Here is a 25,676-nt window from a genome sequence, read left to right as displayed (position 1 = left end):
TTCATTCCTCTAAAAACAACTTCTTTCTTCCTGTGGAGTACAATGAAATCTAGATACTGAAGCAAAGCTACATTCAGAGAAGTTCTCTGTCCTGCGGAGCTTCCAAAGAAGGGACTTGACCTCACATTCCTGATGTACACAGAAGCCAAATTAAAATCTTTGGGAGTTGTTGGTGGGTAGGGAATGTTATACCAAGCTGTAGGTCTTGAGCTGGTTAAAGAGGAATACTTTTTCCGTGCATATGAAACGTCTTTCATGCAGACATCAGGAGGAGGAGGTATGTTTATATGCTTTTCAGCCAACATTGACAAATTGGCTTTGCATGCAAACCTCTTGGTTTACCCAAGTAGTTTGTGGCAGCAGGGAGCATTTTTTCATGGTAGATGTGAAAAGTAAATAGAAAAATGACAAGTTTCTGGTTTAGGATGATTGAGGGATTTTTCTGCATGAAATGGAAGCTTAAATCATGTAATTGTTTTTAACGTTCTGAGTCCCACAGTAATTCTCTGTGCGGTTCATCAGTGGCTCAGATAGGAGCACACTAGCAATGATTCTTACTTTACACTGAACTCCACACTTTAAAACTCTGTTTTAAATTTTAGTGACCAGATTTTCAGTGGTACAAATTGAAATAACTCCACTGAGTACAGTAGTGTTATCTCAGTGTTCATCCACGGACGACCTGCCATCAGCAGTTTGGAAGCATTTCCAGCTCCTAAAAAGCACGTTGCTTCCAAAGGTTGCACAAGTGAATTCTTTAGAGGAGCACAGCCGGCACGCAGCTCAGGCTTCAGGATCTGGTTACGGTTCTTGTTCAGCTCATCCTGACTGTCTATCAGCTCCCCTGACACACTTGTTGGCAGCCAAATGAGAAGGGCTGCATTTGGGCTCCTCAGCCGCTGGACCTTTCTTGATGGAAACCGAGATGTCAAAAGCTCAAATGGCTCAATTTCCAAAGTTGCAAGGTTTCTCTCCCAGCCAGCATTTCCAGGAGGTCTGCCTGGTGACATTTTCTTCACAAATGTTCAGAACAAACACTTTCTGCTTATTTTTCACTATTATTGCTTTCTTCTGGGGCTCTGTTTCATGGGAAAAATCAGAATTGGAAGGCCTGGTTCCAAACTGGAATGGCATGAAATTTCAAAATCCTTCTCAAAATGAAGGAAGACCTTCCTTCTCTCAAGGACTCTATTTATAGTAGGCTGCCCTTTTTGCAGTTAGAGAGGGGCCAGATCATATTATGACTGTGTGCTCTCATGTGTTTTTAACTTAGATGTAAAATTAGGTCTGGCTTGAAACTAGGTGTAAAGAGTTTAGGTTCAGACATTACATTTTTATAACCTGAAAATGATATAATTTTGAAAGGCAGAAATAAATAGAAATTACTTAAAGTAAATTAGATTTTTTTTTCCAAGGGATATGATTTAAATGAGACACATGCTATCCTTAATATAGTCTGTAATCTTCTGGCATTTTAGCAAAACTGGAAAATTATTTATTTTAAAGGAAGGTATTTTCTGCCTAATGAAATTTACTTTTCATACCAGTGTACCTTTGTATTAGATTGCTGTAAAGATGTTAAAGGTCTTTTTCATTCTCAACTCAAATGTATAACTTTTCTTCATGCCTGTGGGACTCCCTCTTCACACACATTCACACAGAAGAGAATAGGCCCTTCTCTGTGGAAATCCAGCAGCACAATAATTCACGAATAGCACTCACTTATTATTTACTGGGACAATCAAGCATAACTGCTCTAAATGAACAAACAGTTTGTCAATTTTAAAAAAAAAAAAAGAGAGAGAGAGAGAGAGAGAGAGCAGGGTAAAAGAATCCCATGATTCTGATTTACACAACAGATAAAAATCACCCCAGAAGTCATAGAGACCTGCCAAGTAAATCTCTAGCTTTGTAATGATCCTTTAAGACACTTTAATTCGCTTTTGTGAGTATCTACACCAGCTCTGGCTTTAGCTCACACTGTACATGACCGGGGAGATCTGTGTTGGTCCATACCTGGATAGGTGATGGCTGTTGACGGTGCTGATGGTAGTGCCTGGCTCCCAGCAGCTCTGCAGGAGGTCACATCTTCCTTTTTCTTCCTTTCCACAACCTCTTTAGAGAGGAATGAGGAAAAAGACACTGAGCCTCTACCACAGGCATCACCCCCTTCTCTCCCCCAACTCTCCATGATGTCCCCAGCCTGGCCCTCAAATTTCCCCTTTCAGTTTCCTGAGGGACCTCATCCCAGAACCTCCCTTGCTGGCTCTCTGACCATTCCTCACAGTGCCTTGCCTCCCTGCCTGTCAAGTCTGCCCTTTCACTGCTCCTCAAAACAACTCCAACCCCACTAGGACACGTGGAGCCTTCCCCAGGACACAGTTCAGCACCCACTTCCAAAAAGTTGACATGGACACAGTCGCTGGAGGGGGTTGGCCTACCTTCCTACTGCATGGGAGAAATGGCCACAATGTGGGGCCAAGACAGCTGTCTGGTTTCACAGCCCCAAGGACACCGGCACAAGACTTTACCAGCATGTAAAACTGTAGGGGGACGTCACTGCCACCTACCCAGCCAGGGCCACCCCTCAGCCACCGGCTCCATGGTGAGGTTTTCTGCATGTCCGCTGAGTCTTCTCCCTTTCGTTCCCCGTAATAACCATCACTCATCCCCGCTAATAATGCCCTCAAATGCTGATTTCCTGAAGCCACTTCTTTTAAGGTCATGATGTCCCTTCTTCTAAAAGGTAATGAGCTTGATACTGACCATGTGGAGCTAGAGAGGTTTTGTAAATATTTGTATCCACAGTATTATTCCTTTGATAGCAGATACTAGGACAATATTTCCCACATTAAAAGGGCTCATGGGGAGGGTTTAGGAACTCAGGCCAGGCTAAAATAGTTGCCTGAAGGAAGAGGAGAATTGGAGAATTACCAGACTCTTTTTTTTTAAATTTTGAGACAAATGGACTTTTCAAACTTTGCCCTGAAAAGAGATCTGGTCATGACCTACTATAAATCTCATATGGCCATTTAAAACCTCACAGAGCTCTGGTTAAACAGCATCGCACCAGACAAAACCTCCAGGGCATGAGGACATTGCTGCGGTTTTTCCCTTTCAAGCTTGTATATTGTCCTCATAACATATTGCCAATGTTCACAGGACCAAATGAGACTGTGGCCTTTCTTTAATGTACTCAGTGCTCTTGTGTTGAGAGCCTGTGAGGTCAACAGGAAAACATGGGATGAAATCTCGGCTGAGTGTCGGTCTTTCCCAGGCTTCCTGGCAATTTCCAACTTCTCACTCTATTGTTTTCACTTAATAAGATAGAACTTGTACTCTGTTCAGAAAAAAAAAAAAAAAAAAGGCAAGCTAAAAGAGCTAAGACTCAGAAAATGAGCAGTTTTGTAAAAGCCTGGCAGCTTCCCAGTGTGCTGAAACTAATAACAAGCACACTCATTTTTCCAGTTTGAAACTTCTTGGTGCAAATCCCTCATGCAAATACCTCTCAGGACTTGCATTAGGAGGTGCAGTGTACAGAAAAGAAGAGTGCTGGGCTTCTGACATGAAGGCCATAGCCCATGTTTTTGAAATAGGAATGCTGAAAGGTGGAGCTCTCAGAAGAAACTCCTGTGGGACTCTTCCAGCTGTTGAATCACTTTTTCTCCTCCTGTTGGAGGGATTCACAACACAGCACCCCTCTCTGTTTAAGCTGAAGAGGAAAACAACAACTGCAACGTCGGCTGTGCATGCCCAGAGAGCAGTTTGAGAAGGCAGCAAAATCTAAATACTCCTCTGAGATTATCACTCTGTAATTGATACAGAGATGTACTGTGACCTTTGGTTCAACTTGTCTTTTTATGCCATTTTCTGTATTAGCATGTTATCTGCCTGTCAGCTACCACTGAATTTTAACCTTATACTGCCAATATTTTCCAAGTATTGTGTAAAAAATGTATGTATTTTCTTAAGTAATTATAAGGGATTTAATGCCAGTGAAAAGTACAAGGTTGATACCTGATTATCCAGGAATGTCTCAGTTGTGTTGCAAGGTTATCTGCCCCCCTCCTGCAGCCTTGTGCTATTCCCATGCATATTCTTTACCTGTGCAGACAAAGGGCAGCATTAAAGCAAGCGAGTGTCTCAGCATTCAATGTAGAAAGCTAAGCTGAGCCAACACCACATAATTTTCAATGAAATGCATTTTATCCTTTCCTTACATTTGGCCAAAATGTAGTATTAACCATTTATTAGTATTATAAGAGCAATGAAAAATTTCTGTCATTGGCCACTGTACATTACTCTCCTCCTCTGCTTGTGTAAGGTCTCCAGGTTGATTTTACCAGGCAATTAGAACAAAGTTGCCCTACCCAAATTATTGGGGTTGTTTTTATGGCCAAAAGTCTGGTATCAACATGGAGCAATAGTAAATTGGGGATCTGTTTTGAATTGTTCATATGCCAGTAATTTACTACATCAGTCTTTTAAATACATTACAGCAAATTCTATTCCCTTTATGGTTAAATGAGAAAACATCCAGAAAATTAATTCCCACTGCCCCATGTGGAGAATATATACTACAGTGCCACAATGCATGTTTGGTTGCTTTGGAGTTGAGCTGCACAGGGGTATCATGCAGCAATGTGCAACTGTTGAATTGGGAGTTGCTAGTCCTCAAACGGACTAGCAACTGCAAAAGCCATAAATGTCAGGACCCACCAGCCTTTTCTCCAGTTAATCCAAAGGCTACAAGGATGAAGAAGTGGTGAGATGTGGTTGGCCTGGCCAATGTAAAAAGGGAGATCACTGGGGAAAGTATAAGCTGGAAGGAGAAAAGATGAGCCCTTGTTAAACTAAGAAATTCTATGGTACTTTTTATTGAGGCCATACCATGCCTGAAAGAAGAGATTTTATGACACTATTTTCAAGTTGTGGTAAGCTGCAGTTTGATTGAGTCAAAGCTCAGCTTGTGTGAACACTTAAGGTACTAAAATGCACTCTGCACCTGTGCTGAAAAATAATTACCCCCCAAATGTCACACTTTCCTATTTTTTTTCTTTTTTTCTTTTTTTTTTTGAAGTGACACCCAGCTTGCATGGCAACTGAAATCCTAAAACTAACGACATATGTTTCCAAAGCTGAGATGTAAATGGGGTTTGCTTGGTTAGGAAGGGATTGCCTCAGGTTTGTCTTGCACCTGGTAAAGAGCTTGTTAAAAGTAGTATTGCAACCTTGAGGGGTTCTTAGTTTAATTGCTAACTAAGACAGCATTTTAATAACATTTAATGTTGCTACCATCTTGTAGGGAGTAGAGTTATTTGTTTGTTTGCAGAACCACATAGCTAGTAAGTATCTTACTGAAGTTAGATCTTCGGTTGACATGACTCATGTTACAACTGGACCAAATGAACCAGAGCTGTGCACTAAAACTAAGCAAACAAATGTAAAATACATCACCGTATTACTAGAACCACAACAAGCTAATTAATGATGGGCAACACAGTCATCAAATCAAGGTCACAATCAAGACCTGAACCAAGGAATCAGAGCTTTGAGTTACAAAAAAATTAAAAAAAAAAAAATGCAGAAGGTAATCAGCTTTAAATTATAAGCTTGACATGAGACAGAACTACTTCGTTAGTTTTGCATGAGGAAAAACTGAAGAGAAGCCAACTCGTGTTTCGACCAACTTCCCCATGAATGTTGGCGCAAGGCACTGACTAAGGCAATCAAGGACTATACTCTTCAATCCTTGCCAGCGGTGCATGGAGGACTAATGCTGGTGTGGTTCAGCCGAGGGTAGTACACCCCTCAGAGCGAGCTCATTAGTGATGCCCAGTTTAGCATTTCCTTCTTACATCACATGATTAACCTGAATCAAGACTTTTGCTCTTATCCACTCCTGATCATCAAACTCGAATCACATGTCACTGAAAATGATACACAGTCGCAGCTTTTATATTAGACTCAACATTTATGAAAAATGCTTTCTGAAGAATTACTGGGTAGGAACTATGAATAACTTTTGGAATAATTCATCAGCAGTTAATGACAGATTTAAGGGTCTGGCATTTGGTGCTAGGCTAGGAAACAATTAATATAGACCTTTTCCCCTTTTCCTTTTTTTTGGCCAAACACCTATGCACTTATGCACATGTGAAATAAGGAGGGATCCTTTCCTTAAAGGAAAAGGAAGTGTTCAGACGTGCTTTCTTCCAATGGATCTTTATGTTGTATAGTTGCTGGCTGCCAGCACAGCTCAGCAGAAGCTGGGACAAGCATAATGACTGAGCTTATACTGGCTTCTCCTCCCTGGTCGCACACTGCACGCATCTGACTTGTTTGGACAGTCTCGCTGTGAGGTCAGTCTCTCCCCTGGGGACCTGGGGCTCTTTGATCAGGTTCTCCACAGACATCAGGAGGAGCCAAGGCAGGGTACAGCTGAGAAGCACAGTTTTCTCCCGGTCTCAGATGACAGTAAAAGCCAGAGAAGTGGTAGCACTTCTCACATCCCCATCCTTTATCCTACTTACTCCACTAGATGAAGCCTAGTTTCATACACATGGTCAATGCAGCCTGGTCTCTAGTTTGTAGATCGTTGCTGAATATACCCGTATCTTTGCAGATGGGGACTATTGTCTGGGGCGTGACCAATGGTCTCCTGCACGGTCAGTGACCAACACCAACCTTCCTGTGCAGGGAAAGCACTTAAAACCCACACTCAGCAGGAGCCACCTCCTAGGGACTTGCTAATAACCTCATTGGCACACACACCCTCTCCACGCCTTGTCTAATGACAGTCACTTCTTCACCTTAAGTGAGGAAGCTGATATGAATCCGTTCACAGCTTGCCTTGATGACTTCTAATCTAAGACCACAGCTGGCCTTTGTGCTTTTTAACAGATGAGTTTCAATAATCATTAAACAAAGTTGTCTTGGGTCCACTTCAAGTCTGAGCCAATGTACTTCACAGCCCTTACTCTTGTGTCGTACTTGCTGGTGTATTTCGTCCTGTAAAATAAATCAGTTACTGCAACCTAAATGGTTAGTTGCTGTATTTGTGCAGCATTGGACCAATGCATATTTCCAGATAGCTTTGCTGCTTTTCATTTTACCTAGAATCATGCTGTTTAACCCTGGAGAGCACAGAGTAAGTGTGCAAAGTCTTAGTCCATGAGATCATCCCGGTAATTTGTAACTCCAGGCGCTGTCTAACTTTATTTCCCTGTGTTAAATAATTGTGATATTGTTTCTTCAAAACCCATGACAACAAAAATCAAAACAACCTTAAATAATCCACAGACATATGGAATTGTTTTGAGAAGGAAAGTAAATTGCTGAGACCCCTTAAAAAATGGAAATCTACCAAGGAAACCCCAGCAGTCTCTTTGACAGTCTGCTCTAAAACTTTTCACTTGCTTTGATGTTGTTCACAATTTATGCTCCTCAGAGGCTCTTGGATGAAGGAAATCATCTATTTCAATAATATGAAACCTTCTTCTGGCCACCCGAGATGGGAATTCCTGCTCTGTTTCCTGTGCCTCTCTGATGGGGCCAAAGGGGGAAGGAAGGCTTAAAAACCACGTGTCTGCTAGTGATCAGCACTGCAGCATCACCTACCACTCAGAAATGGCTGCACAAACATCACCCGTCTGTTGGGAGCTTTCAGGAGCTTATGTGTTTAGGAGAGCTGTCTTTTTCAGCTCATGCTCCACAGTAATGTTATTTCACTGTATTAGTGATTCATAAGGAGAGCTTATGTGGTGGCGATTATCGTACAAAAGCAATTATTGGAATAGTCTCTCTAATTCAAAATTCTTTTAATTACTAGTGATACCTGTCCTTTTTTTTTTTTTTTCTGTGCTAAGTCTCTTCATGATTCGAAAATTGCCACTAGGCTATCACCTTTGGTAATTGCAGTTCTCTGAGCTGAGTGAACAAAGGAAAAATTAAACTGGAGTGTGGCAGGCAGGCAGAATAGGAAATATATGTTCCTGCAGGAAAGCTACTCTCCTCCTAATTACCCTGCAATTGCCAGGTTCAAAATCTAATTTATGAGCAGTACAGATAGAACGGCCACATTAGTCCATTATTTCATGATGATCTTTTCTACTCTTGATTTCAGAAAGGAAGGATTTTGCAGCTCTCAGTGCATTGGCATTGTCAGCAGCTGCTCTGGGCAGTGATGCCAGACAGCTACACTTGAGAGAGAGTCCAAAAAAAATGGAAAGCAGTCTCCTAACAGCAAGTTTTTACAGAAGGAGGGAGTGCTATAAAGTACGGTGAAATAAATAAAGCATGACCTGATGGGCTGCCTCAGACAATGCTGACCACATTCAGAAACAGACCCAGAAATGTATGAAGGAGAAATAAGTTTTCCAGCCTGCTGCTGCTGCACCTTCCACCTGCTGTAAAATGCACCAAACACAGCAAGTAAATCTCTTAACACCCCCAGAACCAATTTTACCCTGACGGGCATGGAGTAGCCTGCTGAAGCATGGAGCAGTGGGTGAGGCTGCCAACATACAGTGTCTGGATGGTCCATGGTTTCAGCTGTAGTGCTGGTGCCTGAGGCCATGCCTGCCCTTTGGTCAAGTCAATGACTTACGTAGCCATCTCAGTGAGCTTTAAACACACAACGGGAGAACACTCACAGCCAAATGGAGCTCAGCGATTGTTCACTTCCTATGTATTTATCCAGCTTCTTCAGTGAGCATCATACATACCCCCCTAAGCTTCGTCTTCCCACATAGCACCATAGCTTGTGATACCTGAGCTAGATGCACAGGGTCATGGGATGACTGAGGTTAGAAGGTGCCTCTGGGGTCGTCCAACACAACTTCTGCTCAAGCAGGGTCAGCTACAGTAGGTTTTCTTATGTTTAAATGGAACTGTTACTGAGCACCACCAAGTAGAGCCTGGCTCTATTTTCTTTACTCCCTTCCATCAGGTATTTTATCCCTCCCAGTTCTTTCAGCCTCTCCTCAAATGAAAGATGCTCCAATCCTTTATTCATCTTCATGGCACTTTGCTGGACTCACTTTTAGTGTCTCTTGTACTGGGGATCCCAGACCTGGACCTCACACTCCAGCTGTGTCTCACCAGGACTGAGTAGAGTGGAAGGATCACTTCCCTTGGCCTGCTGGCAATGCTTTTCCTATTGCAGCCTTGGGTGCCATTGGCCACCTTTACTGTGAGGGAGCACTGTCGGCTTATGCTAAACTTGTTTTTTCCATCAGGATCCCCGCAGCCTTCTCTGCAAATCTGCTTTCCAGACAGTTGATTCCCTTTGCTTATACTGATGCATGGGATCTCACATGAGTCTACTCAAGCTCAAACCACAGCAGTCCAAAAATGATGTCTGGTGTTGCAGTGAAGTGCCTTGCTGGAAAGAAGATCTGCACCATTCCCCTACTGTACATGTTTCAGTCAGTAGGCCCACAGGCCACAGATAAAACAGCTCTGCAAGTTTCCTTTCCCTCCCACCGCCTCTGATTCTCCTCCAGCCTCTTTTTTACTTGCCTCATGTCCCAGATCTTAATCCACAGTTATTTTACCACTGAAACCCTTCCAGTTAAAATAAGAGAAATGAATACTTACATTTAAACTGCCATTGCGTTTTGCAGTCAACAACCCTATAAAGCTAATTTTGATGGGAATGTTTATACCATTTTTTTTGATTCTGGTTGTCTGCAGAGCCAGAAAGACAGTAAGACAGTACTGCTTTGTTTTACATTTGGGCTCATATGGAAGGATTTCTTCAGGACTGTGGGATGAGAAAGTTAAGAAGTGATCCAGGTACCTTAACACAGGCATCTAAAATAACTTGAGATGCCTTAAGATAAGTGAGATATCTTTATGGTCCTGGCACTCATATTGCAAAGACTGCAGACACAGGGCATAGGCAGTTGACAGTGGCATAGAGGCAACTGAATGTAATATCTATCCATTAAAAAATAAAAAATAAAAATTTTTTTTTAAAAAAGTCAAGGCAAGGGGAGTAGGGAAAGCGAGGCGAAAAGGGACAGACAAGAGGAAAGCAAAAAAAAAACAAAAGGGGAAAGGCAAACACAAAGGCAAATGGGAAAACTATTTTGCTCATTCTGGGCGTGACATGCAAGCCTCAGAGTCAACTGTCCAAAAGTTCATTGTCTCTAAGCTGTACACAAAGCCCATCGATATCTTTCCCTGTTGCAATATAAGTCCATAGAAAGTGCTTGCCCCTTTCCTGAGAAAGCATTTTGTTATATTACTTGGGAGTTTCACTCTTAACTATTCCCTTTCAGTTTTGAGTGCAGACTGTGAACAGAATGCTCATAGGAAAGGGAGATGCCTGCCCTGATTCATTCTTCTGAGGTTTTGTTTTTTCTTTGCCCCTGAGGAACTGGCTATTTTTAATGACTTTTATGATTAATAAAACTGTCTGGAAGCCTGCTGGGGTCTTCATGCTAGTTATCAGAAAAGTCATCTAGCCCTTTCCCCTAGTGTCTAAGCTAATGGCAAAGACCCAACATTTGATCTTCCTCCCCAAACTGCGGCTTGTCTAGCAGGGGTGAGAGTCATGTCGAGATGGTAAAAAAATCCCAAAGAGTTTCTTTCTTGCTGTACTGCCAGTGGAAACCCATACTGTCCGGGAAACCTATCTGTCTGTCTCATCATCTCTGCAAAGCCCTTGTGCAGAATATTCATTCCTCTTTCCCCCAGCCACCTCCCAGCTACAGGCAGGTGACCCGGTACATGGTTAAAGAAACGCCGAATGCATATCCTCACAGCTGGGCACTGAACTCCTAGCAGCCGTGCACGTCGGCTCCTACACCTTCAAGAGTCCCCCTGCTGGATCCCACCACTAAACATGAAGAGGCCCCCCCACTTCACACAGCACATCCAGGAGCACGCAGGACCTCAGGCAGGCGGGGAATGGAGGAGTGTTTGAGATACTGCGAGAAGACCAGAGTGCCATCAGGGCCTTCTTAGCCTGCGGGGAGGGAGAGGAAGGAGGTGGCGGCAGCTTGCGGTGGCACAGGGAGGGAGATGCAGCACTGATGAGCAGTGTTCTCCCTGCTCCCCTGCCCTCTCCCCGCTGCCGTGTGTGCATTTCCTTTCTGCCGCTTTGCGAGAGTCAGGGAGAACAAAAGGCACATTGAGGGGATAGGCAGAGGCATCTATGCATGCCTTACTGATATTGTAATATCACGAGAAATCTAAAAAGATGCATAGCAGTTAAAGAGCAGCAAAGCATACGAGATACGGATTGAAAGATATATTGGAAGATATAAGAATAACTACATCAGGACACAGCATGGTGTAAGACTGATTTTTTTTATTAAAATGTCATACCATTCGGGTGCTCTTCCTCCTAGTTGGTAGCACATTTTACAGAAATAGAGGATTGATAACATCCTGCAGGAGGGTGCAGCTGGGGAGCCACTGAGTCCAGACACATCGGTACCACATTCTAGATTAATAAAGCAAATAAAATTATATTTGCTTTGTAATTTATTGCTGCCTCTCCTCATATTCTGTGTGTGCATAAACAAACATCAAGTTTGCTTCCCAAGGATGACATCTAACAAAAGGATGCAATTCACATTTGATTTTTCCTTTGAATTGCAAAGGGCAATTTACATAACTCTTTCTTAACGTAGATTTTTATATTTGTACTTATCATACTTTTTCATTGCTTTTCACAGGCCACCTTTATAAACTATCATTGAGGAAGGTACAGCAAGAGCTACTAGCAGGGGCTGTTGTTTATTTTAAAATCCTTCATCAAGTATCTGCACACTGTTAAGCTGTGTTTCAGTGGGACATATCCTGATACCCTCAATAGGCAAAGCATTGCTGGGCTTCATGAACACCTCTGCATACTCTGATCCAAGCTGTAAAGTACAACGCTACTAAGCCAGAGTACGGGGTCAAGAATCTGAGCCTGGCTGGAAGAATGGGAGTAGTTTTTTTTCCCAGTGGCTCAGATCCCTGAAAACCCAAGGCTACCTCATGGGCAAATACTCAACAGCTAAAAAATTGGTTTTAAACATCCTTTACTTTGAGCTAGTATGTCAATAATAGGTAAAGAGCATTTCCTCAGCAACTTTCTAAAAACATGTTGAAATAGTTTTGCTGGAAAATAGGCTGTACTTACATCAGAATGGAGAATAGAAGAACCTTTTACAAGTCTTCAAATAATCTCAAAGTAATTAGCTTTTAACATCCTCTCTGCTACAATTCTGGGCTTTATTAGCTGTTCTGCTTGCCATTCCTGACTCTGCCTAATGTCTTCTGTAGAACAACTATGCATTTTTCCCAGGCATTTGTCATTTCTTGAAACATATAAAAGAGAGCACTTGGATTCAACTAACAGACCATCTAAATGCTGCTCTGCATAGGAAGTGATATATGCTGACAAGGAGTAGAAGTCAAATTTTCTTTATATGGTTCTTTATGGTGAGCAAACCTACTTAAAACAAGCTCCTTCTCAAGGCAGCATATTGATTAGAGCTGACGGGCCGAAAAGACCTTTGGGAGACAACAGAATATGGCTCGAGTCAAAGAGTAACACTAAAGCTGGCAGCAGCAACATTAAGAGTCAGTAAAACCTGAGAGAGTTTGTCTCACGCTGAAATTTATTGCACCCATTTGGACAGCCATTATGGTAGTTAGTAATTTTATCTGCACAAGTTCATCTGTATTTGGACTCTTAGAGCTTAGCAAGAGGTCTCGCAATACAGAGCCATACCCAGGGCCCTGCTGACTGAGGCAAAAGACTGCCGTGCTGAAGCGAGGTGCAATTGTGTCTGAAAATTATAAAAGGCTGCCTGTTTAGATGGGTAGCGATGACAGGAGTTATGTTAACAGTAACTCTGAAATAAGGTGATGGTAGGCCAAAGCAGACGAGAATTCTCCTAGTCTGCAGTGCAGTGGTTGTCTTCTCTGGCTTAATGAAGCTGTCACTCAGCAGCAAGAATCGCTTGTGGTTTTTTGGTTTTTTTTTTTTGGATAGAAGTGCATCTATGCTTCATGTTTTAAGAAATAAATGAGACAAGCAAAGCAACCACCAGGTTGATTTCCAGAGAAGTGGTATAAAATTCTCCTGATGAGACATTTTGAAGATGGCGGATTAATGCCACACTACATTTTCCACAGAACATTTTGCATTGCTCCTTGCTCTGACTATTCAGATATCTATCTACTTTATATCTTTTTGTGCATTTTCTCCTTGTCATTTGACCTGCAAGCACAGAATGTATGCTTCTTAACAACCTCATCTGTATATTTACCCACAGAAATTCAAGCTCATCTAATCCTTTTTCATATAACTAGACAAGATTAATCCTGCCTAAACCTTTCGAGGAAGCTCTTTGCCCAACCTAGTTTCTGACACTTCATGATGGATAGTCCACATTTTCACTGATGAGCTGTTCGAGTGCTTAATTATGTTTATCTTTACAACGTCTCTCCCAGAGGGTTGAAACTTCTTCCTCCAAAGACCAAGCTGCTGGGACCACCTGCAAAATTTTATTGGAGAATGTGTTCCTGAGATGAGGAGTACTCATATCACTGAGTCTGATAAGAGATCAGATTTGATAGTGCTCTAATGAAACAGTGCAGTACCAAGTCGGGAATTAATATAGGATTTCATATTGCATAAAACCCCAAATCTTTAGCACAAGTGGAAGGGAGCTGAATGAACCCTGAAAGGGAAATTATGAAGAAGAGTCTGAAATAAACCTCCCTTGCTACCCATCTAAGTCACAATGGATATAGTGTTAGGCATACCATGCATACATACTGTTTAAGCAGCCCTTAGCACCGTAAATTCCCTCTAGTCAATCAAGAAAAGCGAGAATCTCCAGAGGGCATTTCTGAGTGCTTAAGTTAAGTAGCAGTTAGGTCCCTTGTAAGTTAAAGGCAGAAAAATTGTATGTATGCAAACCCACCACCCTATACCTCACTGTCTGGCTTTATCACGATCTGACAAAGGGGGTCCAATTCCACCTTAACTAAGTTATGTTCTTTTTCAGACCTTTTTTCAAGCCTTGTACAATAGGTAAAGTTCTGACTGTACGAGTCACGTGCCTTATTTATTCACAAAGTCAGCAAATTGCCTTGGTTCAGATTTGCAGGTGACCTCCTGACAGTAGATTTATAAACAGTCCTGAGTCTTTGCCACTCTTTACACTCTGTTTCCATTCACCCCTTACCAAACTGAACTTTTCTTCCTATTTTCATTGACTTCAGCTGAAACTCCCTATTTTCTTGTTTTGCTGAACCACAAGGATGTCCTCCTACTGTCATGTGTGACAACAACATTTTGTGAACAAGAGACCCCTATGGAGCTCTCTCTCTCTTGAAGGGCCATTGGTCCAGAAGTCGTTCTTCAGGTGGTAGGATTCAGCACCTCAATTGCTTCCCCAAGACCAAAAGAACTTGTGTAGAGCCTCACAACTTTCACATTAGCCCACTCTAATGAGACCAGCTGACCGCTGAGCCCTGAGCTCAGCAATCTGATCTCACCTGGGCAAAAGAACTTACGCTCTCTGGAGACAGCTGGCAATTGCATGCAGCAACTCCTGATGCTGCCAGGAAACAAATTTTTTCAAAGCACGGTGGGGAAGAAAAACAGGTGGGAAAGAAGAAATGTAAAGGAATGATGTCCATAAGAATGCACTTGGTTATTAAGAGTAACCAGTAAGTGCCAGAAAGAGATCCAAAGCTTCAGTTTTATCAGATATGGAAGAACTCTGCCTGACCACAGTTTCAGCTACTAGTACCATATACAAGTGCCCAAAAGAGTCCTTTTTCCTTCTTTAGGCCTTCTTTCCTTCATTGTGCCTTTTGGAATTAAAGAAAATAATTACATGAGGGCTAGATTCCAAAATGAAAATGTATAGATATAGTTGAAATATTCTAGAATGTTAATTGATTTGCTTACCCTCCCTATTCTCTTTCTCTCTTGCCTTCAGAACATGGAAGTAAAAAAAAGTCTACAGTGATCATTGAGAACAGTCCTTTCAACATTTCTCTTCTGTTCAGTATATGTTGCCATTCTGCAATAAGAGAGGGGAGTAACAGAGGTGATCTCAGCCAGGGCATCCCTTCTCATCTGCTTATTAGAGAAGAGGAAAGGGTATATCTCCCAAGAGAGTCCTTTGAGTAACACCGCATCCGAAGTGTGGTTTTCTTTCTGCAGCACCTTAGCCACTGTGAAGGAGAGCCCCCACAAATAGAGGGCATTACAGATCCAAAAAATAAAAACGTGTTCTGCATTCTCTTTCAGATGTGTAAATCAAAAACACTGTGTCTGATTTCTACCCAGCAGCAGAAGCTGGCCTCACCTAGACAACAGATGGGATCTCAAATAGAAAGTTCCCAAGATGATCAAAATGATGAAGAAAAGAGAGGAAAGTAAAACTTTGGGGGTGCATAGAAAGGAAAAGACACAAAAAAAACATTGCATTTGATTGCAGGGAGAAATGAAAAGTGCAGTGCTGACTGAATCTTCTCCACAACTTTTTACACTTGCAACTTATTTCTGTCCCCACCACCCACCCTGAAAAGGTTTCCCAATTTCACTGTGGGGACAGGAGGATGGCTGTTTATAGGCTATTCTCAAAGCTGTTCATCATTCTCCAGTCCATTGGTCCAAGGGCATGTTTCAAGGACAGCACAGGGCACTTAGGCAGTGGCTGACACTTCTTTTTAAGCCACCAGACTTTGAAACATTAAGAGACTAATTATACTACCAAAGTAAAAAGATTCTTAGTGGTCCCTTCTACTAAAGAGTTAATTTTCCTGGACCAGAGAACCTCTCCACTCATATTCAGCTGATGCAAGGTCAACGACAAACACACTGAGGAAGTCAGAGTTGCTTTATTTTTCTTGTGAGCAGGTCAAATAAAACACTGCTGATGCTCCATTTATCTGGAGCGACAAGCAAACATTTGGCAGCGGTGGAAAGCATACATTGGGATCTGGCACTGGGCTTCTAGCACAGCTGTCAGCCTGCTGACTAATCACTTCATCCCCACGCTAATGCTGCTCCAGGTCTATTGGACCCTTTCATCTCAGATACCCTGGCACACGCTCCTTCTGATAGAGCTATTTATACAAAGATGTCACTATTAATTGCTATGTAGCATTTTATTTTAGAAGGGGTTTTTAGCCAAGTTTTTTTCCGTGATTTTTCTCTTTCCTACCGTAGGCATCCAAGGTGGGAGCTGTGATTCTGCTGCTTCCAGTAGCAACCAGACCTTAAATAGATACCCCCTAGCCAGACTCAAATTTGTTGAGGGTGGGGTGTGTGTGTGTACATGAGCTTCATAGCTTGTTTTTCTAAGCATCTGTTCCTATTAATTTATTTTTCTTTGGTGACTATTCTGGCAATTAAGCTGCAGTCACACAGGGCACACCTTACTTTCTGAAAAGACCCGATTTACCTTAGGTTTGCTTTGTCAGATGATACTTGCAGTCTTGTCAGCACAAACTATTTAAGCAACTCCCAAGGACAGTGTTAAAATATAGGTGGAGCCTATGAACTCTGTTCTTGGCAGTCGTGCTTTATTAGTTGTGCTGTGCAAAGGTGGTGCGACTAAGGTAATGCAGCGCTTTCACAGGAGCATTATATATTGTGACAAGCCAAACAACCTCCAGGACTCTCACTCATCATGATTCCCATTTCATACCCCATCTGTTATAGGAATGAGGTATGAAAACATTTCTCTGTTTCCGAAAGATATTAACAGACTCCTGGGAAATCGTTTACCTGGAGAAAGGGAAGTGCCCAGCCTCATTTTTTGCCGACCATGGCAGGGCTAGCTGCTTTTTTTTTTTCGTTTGTGAACAATAGGTTTTCACAATGGGTAACTGTAAAGAACTCAGGCAGCTAATTGGTTTCATGCTCTCAGTTAGCAAAGGTACAAAAGCATAAATTTGTGTCGCTTCTGTACTGTGTTTGCACTGAGGATGTCCAAGTGCTTTTTAAACACTTGCAAAGGACATCTCCAAGTACCTTAAAGGCAGGCAAGTTCAGTCATCCCCATTTATCACCATGATGGTGATCAGATAAGGAAGACAGAGCCTTAGAAGTTCTGATGACCTGATTTGGTCATTCAGCCACCACATGGCAGACCTAAAACTAGAGCAGAAGCTCCTTATAGTCACATTTGTGCGTTAAATGCAGAAACAGCCTTCATATTTTAAACCCTGGAGATGCCTGGCTGTCCTTAAGCGGATGCGAATTCTGGAGTTTATGGTATCATCTCCCTTTTCTCAGCATGATTTTGGACTGAAATGAATGGATGATATCCATATTCATTCTTTAAAGAATCCTTATGGGATTGTTTCTTGGCATTCTACAGTTGCCTCGGAAAATATCCCCATATGTTCTGTTACAACATTGGGATGGCCTGATCGGCAAGTCCAGAATAGACCCCTCTGGTAAGCGTGCTTCAAATGTCCTCACTGAAAGAGAATTTGAAAAATACTCAGGGGCAGCAGCAAGAAGTGGGCATTTCCATTGCCCCTGTGATTCATTCACAATTACCAACACAGGAATTCCCTACTGTGCGCATGGAAGGCTTGCGGCATCTTCAGTGCCAGGCAGCAGAGATAATTACACTGATCTTGGCACAGCGTTCTCAGTTTGTGCTTTGAGGAAGCACCATGTGGAATTTGCTTCTCACAACAAAGGCATAAAATGTTTTTCCTAAAAGACCTTCACTATATTTTAGGTTGGCTTCAAGGGTAGAGAAGGACGTGGTGTTTCAGATTCTTTAATCTGGAATAAAAATAGGCACTCTGCCAACAGATCTCCTTTAAACCGTGGAATATGTTTTCGTCACTGAGTTTGAAATAACATTTCAGAGTCTTGGTCAGATTTATGGTTTGATTTAAAACAGTGTGGCCTAATTGAAGTCAATGGAGCTATGACAGTTTATGCCAGCCGAGGGACTGGCTGTCTGTTTCAGAGTATTGTTTTCCCACAATCGTCCTTGTTCTTCCAGACAGTGATGGATTTCCCAGGCATTTCAAATACTTCAAGCATTCATACAGCCTTTCTTAGGATTTTCTTCTGTAGTTGTGACATCTGCAAATTCAGATCACCTTTTCCATGTTTACCTCTCAACATTGACAACATGATCCCTAAGAGCGTCATTGGTATTGGTTTATTCAAGTCAGATCTTTAAAGTAATTGTAACACTGCTCTTTCCTAGTGGGAGCCTGAGCCACTTGGTAGGGGGACAGTACCTGGTGGATGTTCTCACTGCAGAGTGAGATTTAGAAGAAAACTAGTTTAGATGATTACAGCAATGCCAGTGACACTAGCTAAATATTGTTCCATCTCCAGACAAAGAAAAAAATAGAGCAGATAGTGTCTGGTTGTGTTACTGAGCTTTTTGATAAGAAGGCTCTAAATACAATTGCTGCAAGATGAAATTAACAGATCCGAAAATATGAAGCATGAGTATGTTAATAGCCGTTAATGTGGCCAGAAATGTATTTCAGAGTGTCACTTCAATATGTTTTCATGGCACAGGCTTTTCTTCAAGGCCTGATTCTCCTTTACTTTGCATTCTTGATAATCTTCCATAGCTGTGTCAAGTGGGTATAATACCATTATGGTATAATGCAATGAAGAGCTGGGATCACAAATTCTCCAGAAAATGATTTTTTTTTCCTTTTGAATCAATTTAAAATTGTTACCAAACACTTGAAATTTGGTAAAGAACTGCATCTGTTTTATGTATACCTTGATCAGGCATCAAACTTTTCTACCTTTGAAATATTGAGACCGAATTCTTGCAATGCATTGTACACAGCTACACAGGAATTTCTTGTGCCCAATGTTCAACACTATTATTTATTGTCACGAAAAGTGTCGTAGCTGTAAGCAGTGGCTTAATATGAAGCATGAAGTAGGGCCCAGACCCAGTCTAATTAACCTCAAAAAGTCCCCCGAGGTCAAATGAGGCAATCTGATTTGGGAATCTTTCTCCACTGACTGAGTAGCAAATGCCTGCACCTTCGCATGCAAGCGTTTAAATCACCTTGGTACTGTTCAACGGCTGTCCATGGCCGTGCAGTCTGATGAAGACTATAACTGGTCCCACCACACCTAAAATCTCAGGCTCTTCTAGGGACTGAGGTGGCTCGCCCTCTCAACTTTGATCACATACTGCTTTGAGTGCAGAAGAAGTATTAATCTCCCCAAATCAAGGTGTTTCTGAGCCTCTACATCTGAGAAACTTTGACACTACAAAAAGTCTGGCAGTCTATCAGAGAAGGTGACTTGATCACTAGGCAATGCAGGAAAATACGTCTCTGGGAACTTGCATGGAATTTGGGTGCCCAAGTTCCACGTAGCTGGGATCACAGGACTATGGTCAGGAACTTCAAGTGTTTTGTTGGTTATGACGTGCTTTACTGAGTTTCCAGCACCTTCACGATGTATTTAGTCTCTCTCTTAGTTTGCATGTTACTGAGTTTCCAGCACCCTGACGATGTCTTTAGTCTTTCTTAAGTCAGAGGTTGCATGTTCTGTTCAAGGGCTTTAAAGAAGAGTGGTTCTTACCCAAATTGTTGTTCAATTGCCTAAAATAAAAATATCACTTCTATGATGCAGTAATTAATTCTGGGGCATAAGCCACTAGCAAAATATGCATGAATGTTATGTGTCACAGTCATTAAAATGCAAATTGGTGTTTTATTTTGACTGCATGATCTTGCTTACATGCTTCAGAGAGAATAGTCCAAAATGGAAGTCACAGAATTAAAATAATGGTCATTTTTCCTAAGAAAGCATGAAGAAACATGTAGGTGTTATCGCCCTGATCACTATAGTATAATGAGGATCCTTATAAAAACACACTACATTTAAGAATGGAAAAGGTAGAAGGGGAACAGGAGACTTCAACAGTATCAGCGCAAAGGGGAAATATTGTAATGCTGTTTAGTTTCCTTAGTATATTGGCTACCATTAGAGCAGCAAACATAGATTTCCAGATGTTTGTGAAGAGTCCAACAGTTATATTTTATATCTATGGCTGTAGTAACAATTTCTATTCAGCAGCCTAGAAAAACATTTCATGTCACAACAGGAAAGAAATATTACTGTGGGGTTTTTTTCTCCCTCATCCCCTACATAGCAATTCTGAATACTTCAGTCAATGCCAAACAAAAATGATGGTTTAAAAATTAAAACCACAATCACTAGGGGCAGGACGTAAATGTGCAGATGTTCTGTGATGCTGAAGAACTTTTCAGGCAGCAGTCACAATGGTGTTGGGGAGAGGACAGGGAATCCATCAGAGTTGGACACTGTCAAAAGCATTCCCTAAGCTACGCTGTCAGAAAAGGCACTTACATTTTCATATTCCCTTAAGAAAAAAAAAAAATCAAAACCAGAAAACCTACTCACAATGGCCTCTGTATAGCTCTCGCTATTTTATTAGCAAGGGATTGACTATAATCTGTTAATATACGTGAGCAACTTAGATCTGGAGTTTACTAGGCAACCTGTACAAGTGGAAAAGTGCATTGTCCCATAGCAGCATACAAAACATCAATTTTCCTTCTCTGGGAAGGAAAATTTTTACAAGCTTATTAGCTGTTACTGTTTCAGGCACCTATGTGCCTTAATGCTGTTATACAAATGGCTGCCTGAAAAGCTTGCATTTTCCACACCTACCTGGCCAGACAAAAAGACGTGATGAATAGCAGCAAAAACAGCAGAAGGCAAGTTTTTAAAGGCACACTTTGTAATCGGTACATTTAATGCCCGTGTATGGTAACAGACCTCTTGCCTCCCACGAGTACACACAGGCACTTCTGCCAGCTTCTCCCTAGCAAAAAGGGAAGGGGGATAGATATGAGAGAAGGCAACATGGTGGGAGTGCTGGCCTGGATGGGATGGATGCTCCAGTGAGGAAAGGTTGACATATGTTGGGGGAGGCAGGGATGGGGCTGGAAAGTGTGCACCTTGGGGAATCACAGAGTTGAAACCACATCCCTGCTGGCCTGGCCTTTTTTCCAGCCCCAGAAATTGCGTGTTGTATGTGGCTTGTGTCAGGTATCAGACGCTACTTCTCCAGAATGAAATGCACCATTAGTAGGTAAAGACAATTCATTAGGTGCAACATAGCTGAACAGTAATTAATTATTAGATATTATTTCTCACAAAATGCATCTCCAAAGTTCACATCGCATTAGCCACAATATTGGACTGATGGAGCATAAACAAGGGTAATGATAAACACTGGTGAATGGAGTTGGGAAGAGATGGTTATTAGGGTACTAGCATGTTTCATGTGGGGTTTATTTAACAGTCTTATTAATGATCTGGAAAAGGAAGTGAATAACTATTTAATTAAGTTTGTATTTGATACTAAATTAGAATTTGCTGTAGACACCTCTGAGGGCAGAGAAATAAATCAAAAGGAGCTAGGAGCATGTGCAGTAAAGAAGAAAATGAGATCTGGCATGGGAAAAAAAAAAAAAAAAAAGCAAGCTAATCTCTCTGGAAGCAAATAATCTCAAGTGTAGCTATCAGTGGAGGAATTCTGGAGAAGGAGGTGTTGAAAGAGATGTAGGAGTGTTAATGGACTATATATTCCATCACAGCTCTGGTATATGTTTACAGAAGCAACGCATCAAGGAGCAGAAAGGTAATAGCCCTTCATTGTAGGGCTCTAGTGAGAACCATCTATAATGCAGCACTCCGTTTTGGGCATCCTGTTATCAGAGAGATATAGACAAATTGGAATGAGTTCAGAAAAGAGCCATAAAAATGATCCCATATCCCTGGAGATAATGACTTATGAAGAAAGATCAGAAGAAGTAAATGTGTAAGGCCTTGTCTGAAAGATGACTGAAGTAGGGCAGGAAACCAGTCTGCAAATACGTGAAAGGAAAAAGGGAGGAGGATAATTTATCATAGTAACTATTAGTAATAGGATGAAATAATAAGTAACAACAATAAATTTTAAAAGGGCAACTTCAGGTTGAATGTAGAGAGAAATTTCTGACAGTGGAATTTGGGTTAGTTTGCAGAGAAGTTTCCCAGGGGTAAAAGTAAAAGCTGCATTCAAGTCATTTAAAATCAAATTGGACAACTCACTAGAAAATGCACCCTGCTATGGGGAACAATCTTCCATTGCCCGGGGAATAAGCTGGATGACTTAATAGGACATTTCACACTCAAGCCTTTATGACTGTGATATTTTAATATGCATGGTCAACTATTTTGGGAAAGTATACATTTCTTGTGCTGTCAGGCCTCATAATACAAACACTTGCATGGAAACATGACTTTTAAGATGGCAAGCAGCTCTGCTGACAGCACGGCACTGCTGATATGCAAAAACACAAGCCTGAGCTCCTCACATTTCTTCAGGATCAGAGTCTTAGATCTTACAGTTGTCAATATCAAGCAACCACATCACTTATGGGTAGGTGAAGAAGTGCACAGGAACAAAAGACAGGGGTAGGAAGGTCCAGTGAGGATGTATCATTATTGGTATTATTATTGTTATTCTATTACTGCTAGTAAATGGCTGGTACCGTGGAGTTTAGCTTAGTTTCTTGGCTGTTCACCTTTTCCATCTCCAGCTTTCACCTCTGCACGGTGTTCATTAGACACTGTAAGACTGCTTCCTCTACTCTGTTTTTACCATGTTTCATTTTTTTTAATGTATCCTAACATTTCTGTTGAATGAGAAAAGAGACAAGCTGAAGGGAAAGCCCAACCCTCCCTCGTGTGAAGAAGGGATGGCAAAGGCTGTGGATGTAAATGAACATTCAGCTAGCCCTATACCTTTCCCTCAAATTACAATGATACAATGTTGAACGTGAACTCTCTTCACCATTTGTTAGCAGGAGAGGCAAGCTCATAGATAGTTATGCTCCCTAAAACACTGTGTTTTTTACGTTTTTCTTTGTCTGTGTGTGTTCTTGTTTTCTCCTCTCCCCTTCTCTCCCCGTGGGCTACACGTGGGGCCAGCAGCCTGGTGGTGCCGCAGTCCAGCACCCGAGCCCCGGGACTCTCCAGCAAGGGGTCGAGCAGCAGCAGCTCCAGTGAATCCGAGACCAGCTCGGAGTCTGACTCAGAGAGCGAAAGCAGCTCCAGCGAGAGCGACGGCAGCAAGCCCTCGCATTACTCCAGCCCAGAGGTAAGGGCTTCTGCTCTTCATGATTTGGGGTGGCGAGCCGTTATTACACCCACTCAGACTTTTTTTCCAGCCAAGGTGACACAAGGAGGCTGGGGGGAGATGCACAAAAAAAAAAAAAAATAAAAAAAAATAAAAGGAAGAGAAAAGCACAAAGATCTTCCTCCTGGCACCCTGTGAAATGCAAGTGGCAGGGGATGCTGGGGTGGATTAAAGCATTTGAAGCAAAAATGAAGAAGGAAATGACCATGTGATATTTTCCTCAAACTGGAGCTCCTCACAAAGTCACAGCTTGCTTGAGGTTTTATGCAACTCTGCTTCCATAGCAATGGCTTGCTTAGTGCTTAAGTCCTGATGCACTCCTGATGCAGTCCTCTCAGCACTGCAAGGGAACTAAGGCTTCTCTGTGCAGGGAAGCTATTATGAAATCAGTTTGAGGGTGGATTTTTAAAGCAAAACAGTTGTTTTTCACTCACACACTTCCCTCACCTCACTCCCCAAGTGAATTATTCTCTGCTACTGCTGCCTTTCTGTGATTTAGTTTAATCCATCTCTAGCATGGACTAAACTGAATTACTCATGGTGCAAAACATTAAACCCAAACTTGTCATCTGGAAAGCTAGCACTGAAAATTTCCACATGTAGACAAGCCCTAGCCAAAGTACAATTAAGCTGCCAGTGCTACCTTCTGCTTTCACCTCTGCAGTGTGCTCAGCAGACACGCTATAGGGCTGCTTCCCCTACTCTGCTTTTCTACCAGGCTTGGCATTTTTATGTGTTTTGGTCAATGTACACCTTTAGTATAAAGCCATGCACTCCACAGCCACATCACACACATTAATGTATGTAAAAATATTCAAAAATCTAGTGGCAGGATTGTAAATACCCATGAAATACAGTCAGTGTATTTTCCTGCTCCACATAAAGCATCCCCTCACCAGACTCCTCCCCTGACAACTAAGCCTCACAGATTCTTTCACCCTGAAAAATTATACTGAATAACCAGCAAGCCTTTCTTCATATTTTGCTCAGTATCTGGGGCCATGTTTCCCATCAGGGAAAATGCAGCACTCACAGAAACATCATTTCTATATTTTTCTCAGGTTTTTTTCCTTGTTTAACACTTATCTTCTTTTCTCTTTTTCTTCCACAGTGCTTTCAGATCCATTTCCAGTTAATTTTCCTCCACTATGTCCCTTTCCTAAGTCTCTCTCTGGTTCTCTCCTTCCTTTCTTCTCTGTTTTCTTGCTTCCAGTCTCTCTTTCCTTGTTGCCCTCCCCGTGCTATCCCATTCCTCATTTCCCATCCCAGGTTCTCTCATCTGACCCATTAAGACCTTGTTCTGTCTCGTTCCTGGCTGGTTTCATTGCAGAGGTCTCACGCTCTCTCTCCTCTCCCTATGGGAATCTTAGAAGGTAGAAGAAAAGGGATGAAGAGAAGAAAGAGAAGGAACCATGGTAGGGGGGAAGGAAACACAAGATAAAAGGGGGAGAAGCATAGTACCCAGGAAGAGAGGGGTATGTATACTAAGATATAAGAGCATCTAGGCAGATACCCGTGATGCTTGGACACGAGAGAAGCAATTCCTCAGGGAATGCAGGAAGTGAATTAACTAAGGCAGGTCATGGGTTTTGTAAAGTCAAGCAAGGGACCGAGAGCCACGGAAACGTGGAGGAAGTGCCTCCTCTTAAACATTTTATACATATTCTCTCGAGATCTGTGCAACCACTTTTGTGTGGAGTCTGAGTTATCAGTGATCATTGTCACGAAACAGCTGCACTGCTCCAACAGATTGCTTGTCTCTTTGCATTATGTTTGTGTGGTTTGCCTTCTAGGACATGCTGTACAAAACAGGCTTATATGAAAATGTAAAGGTCTCAAAAGTGTGATGGCTGCAGTGGTGTTCATAACTTACTCTTTGGGATATGGGAGAGACCATGACATTCACCTGGATAGGGTCAGGGTGTCCCCGGGAAGTAGGATATCTGTGCTTTCCCCAAGGGATAGTGCTCTTCCAAGCCCATCATATGACTGGTGGCACCAATTCCAAACATGTTTATGTGATATCTCTGAGTGGAAGTCCTGTCTGCCTTGAATTAATGCTTTAAGTTACATTTAGGAACCCAGTGAAGCCGTCTTCCTAAAGTACATGCCATGTTCTTATCCCATAAATGGAGAGAGACAGGTCCTTGGGAGCTCTTTAAAAGGAGGTTCTGTCCACCTGAATTTAATTAGTGGGCTCAATTCCAGTCATGGCCTCAAGATGAATTTCATCTATTGGATAAAATAAAAGAAGCAAATACATCTTTGTCATTACATAAGTATAAACTAATAAGGGTACAATTCAGGTACAATGAACCTGAGTACTCTTGCACAATGCTGGGCAGGAAATCCATATGTCCAAGTTGGGAGGAACTTCACCTGGTAATCTGCAGGCCATTATGAGCCCTTCATTCTTTTTTTGTTTCTTTTATTTTTTCCCCATAATTAGAAATATCATATGTATATATTCAA

General features: G+C 41.9%; 1 protein-coding gene across 3 annotated transcripts in view; it reads left to right on the top strand.

Moving 5' to 3' along the window:
* The window catches only part of AFF3 (ALF transcription elongation factor 3), a 336,736-nt gene that overhangs the window by 260,281 nt on the left and 50,779 nt on the right, over positions 1–25,676 (top strand). For 2 of the 3 annotated variants that reach the window (XM_083821501.1, XM_083821503.1), the window contains exon 10: positions 22,997–23,165. In XM_083821501.1, the coding sequence (XP_083677627.1) occupies positions 22,997–23,165 (169 nt within the window). The remainder of the gene's footprint in view (positions 1–22,996; positions 23,166–25,676) is intronic. The other variant, XM_083821502.1, reaches the window with a different exon arrangement.

The sequence above is a fragment of the Anser anser genome, assembly GCF_964211835.1.
Source record: "Anser anser genome assembly, chromosome: 1".
In the NCBI taxonomy this organism is placed as follows: Eukaryota; Metazoa; Chordata; class Aves; order Anseriformes; family Anatidae; genus Anser; species Anser anser.
The sequence above is the reverse complement of the archived record's forward strand: the minus strand, read 5'-3'. Positions and strand labels throughout refer to the sequence as shown.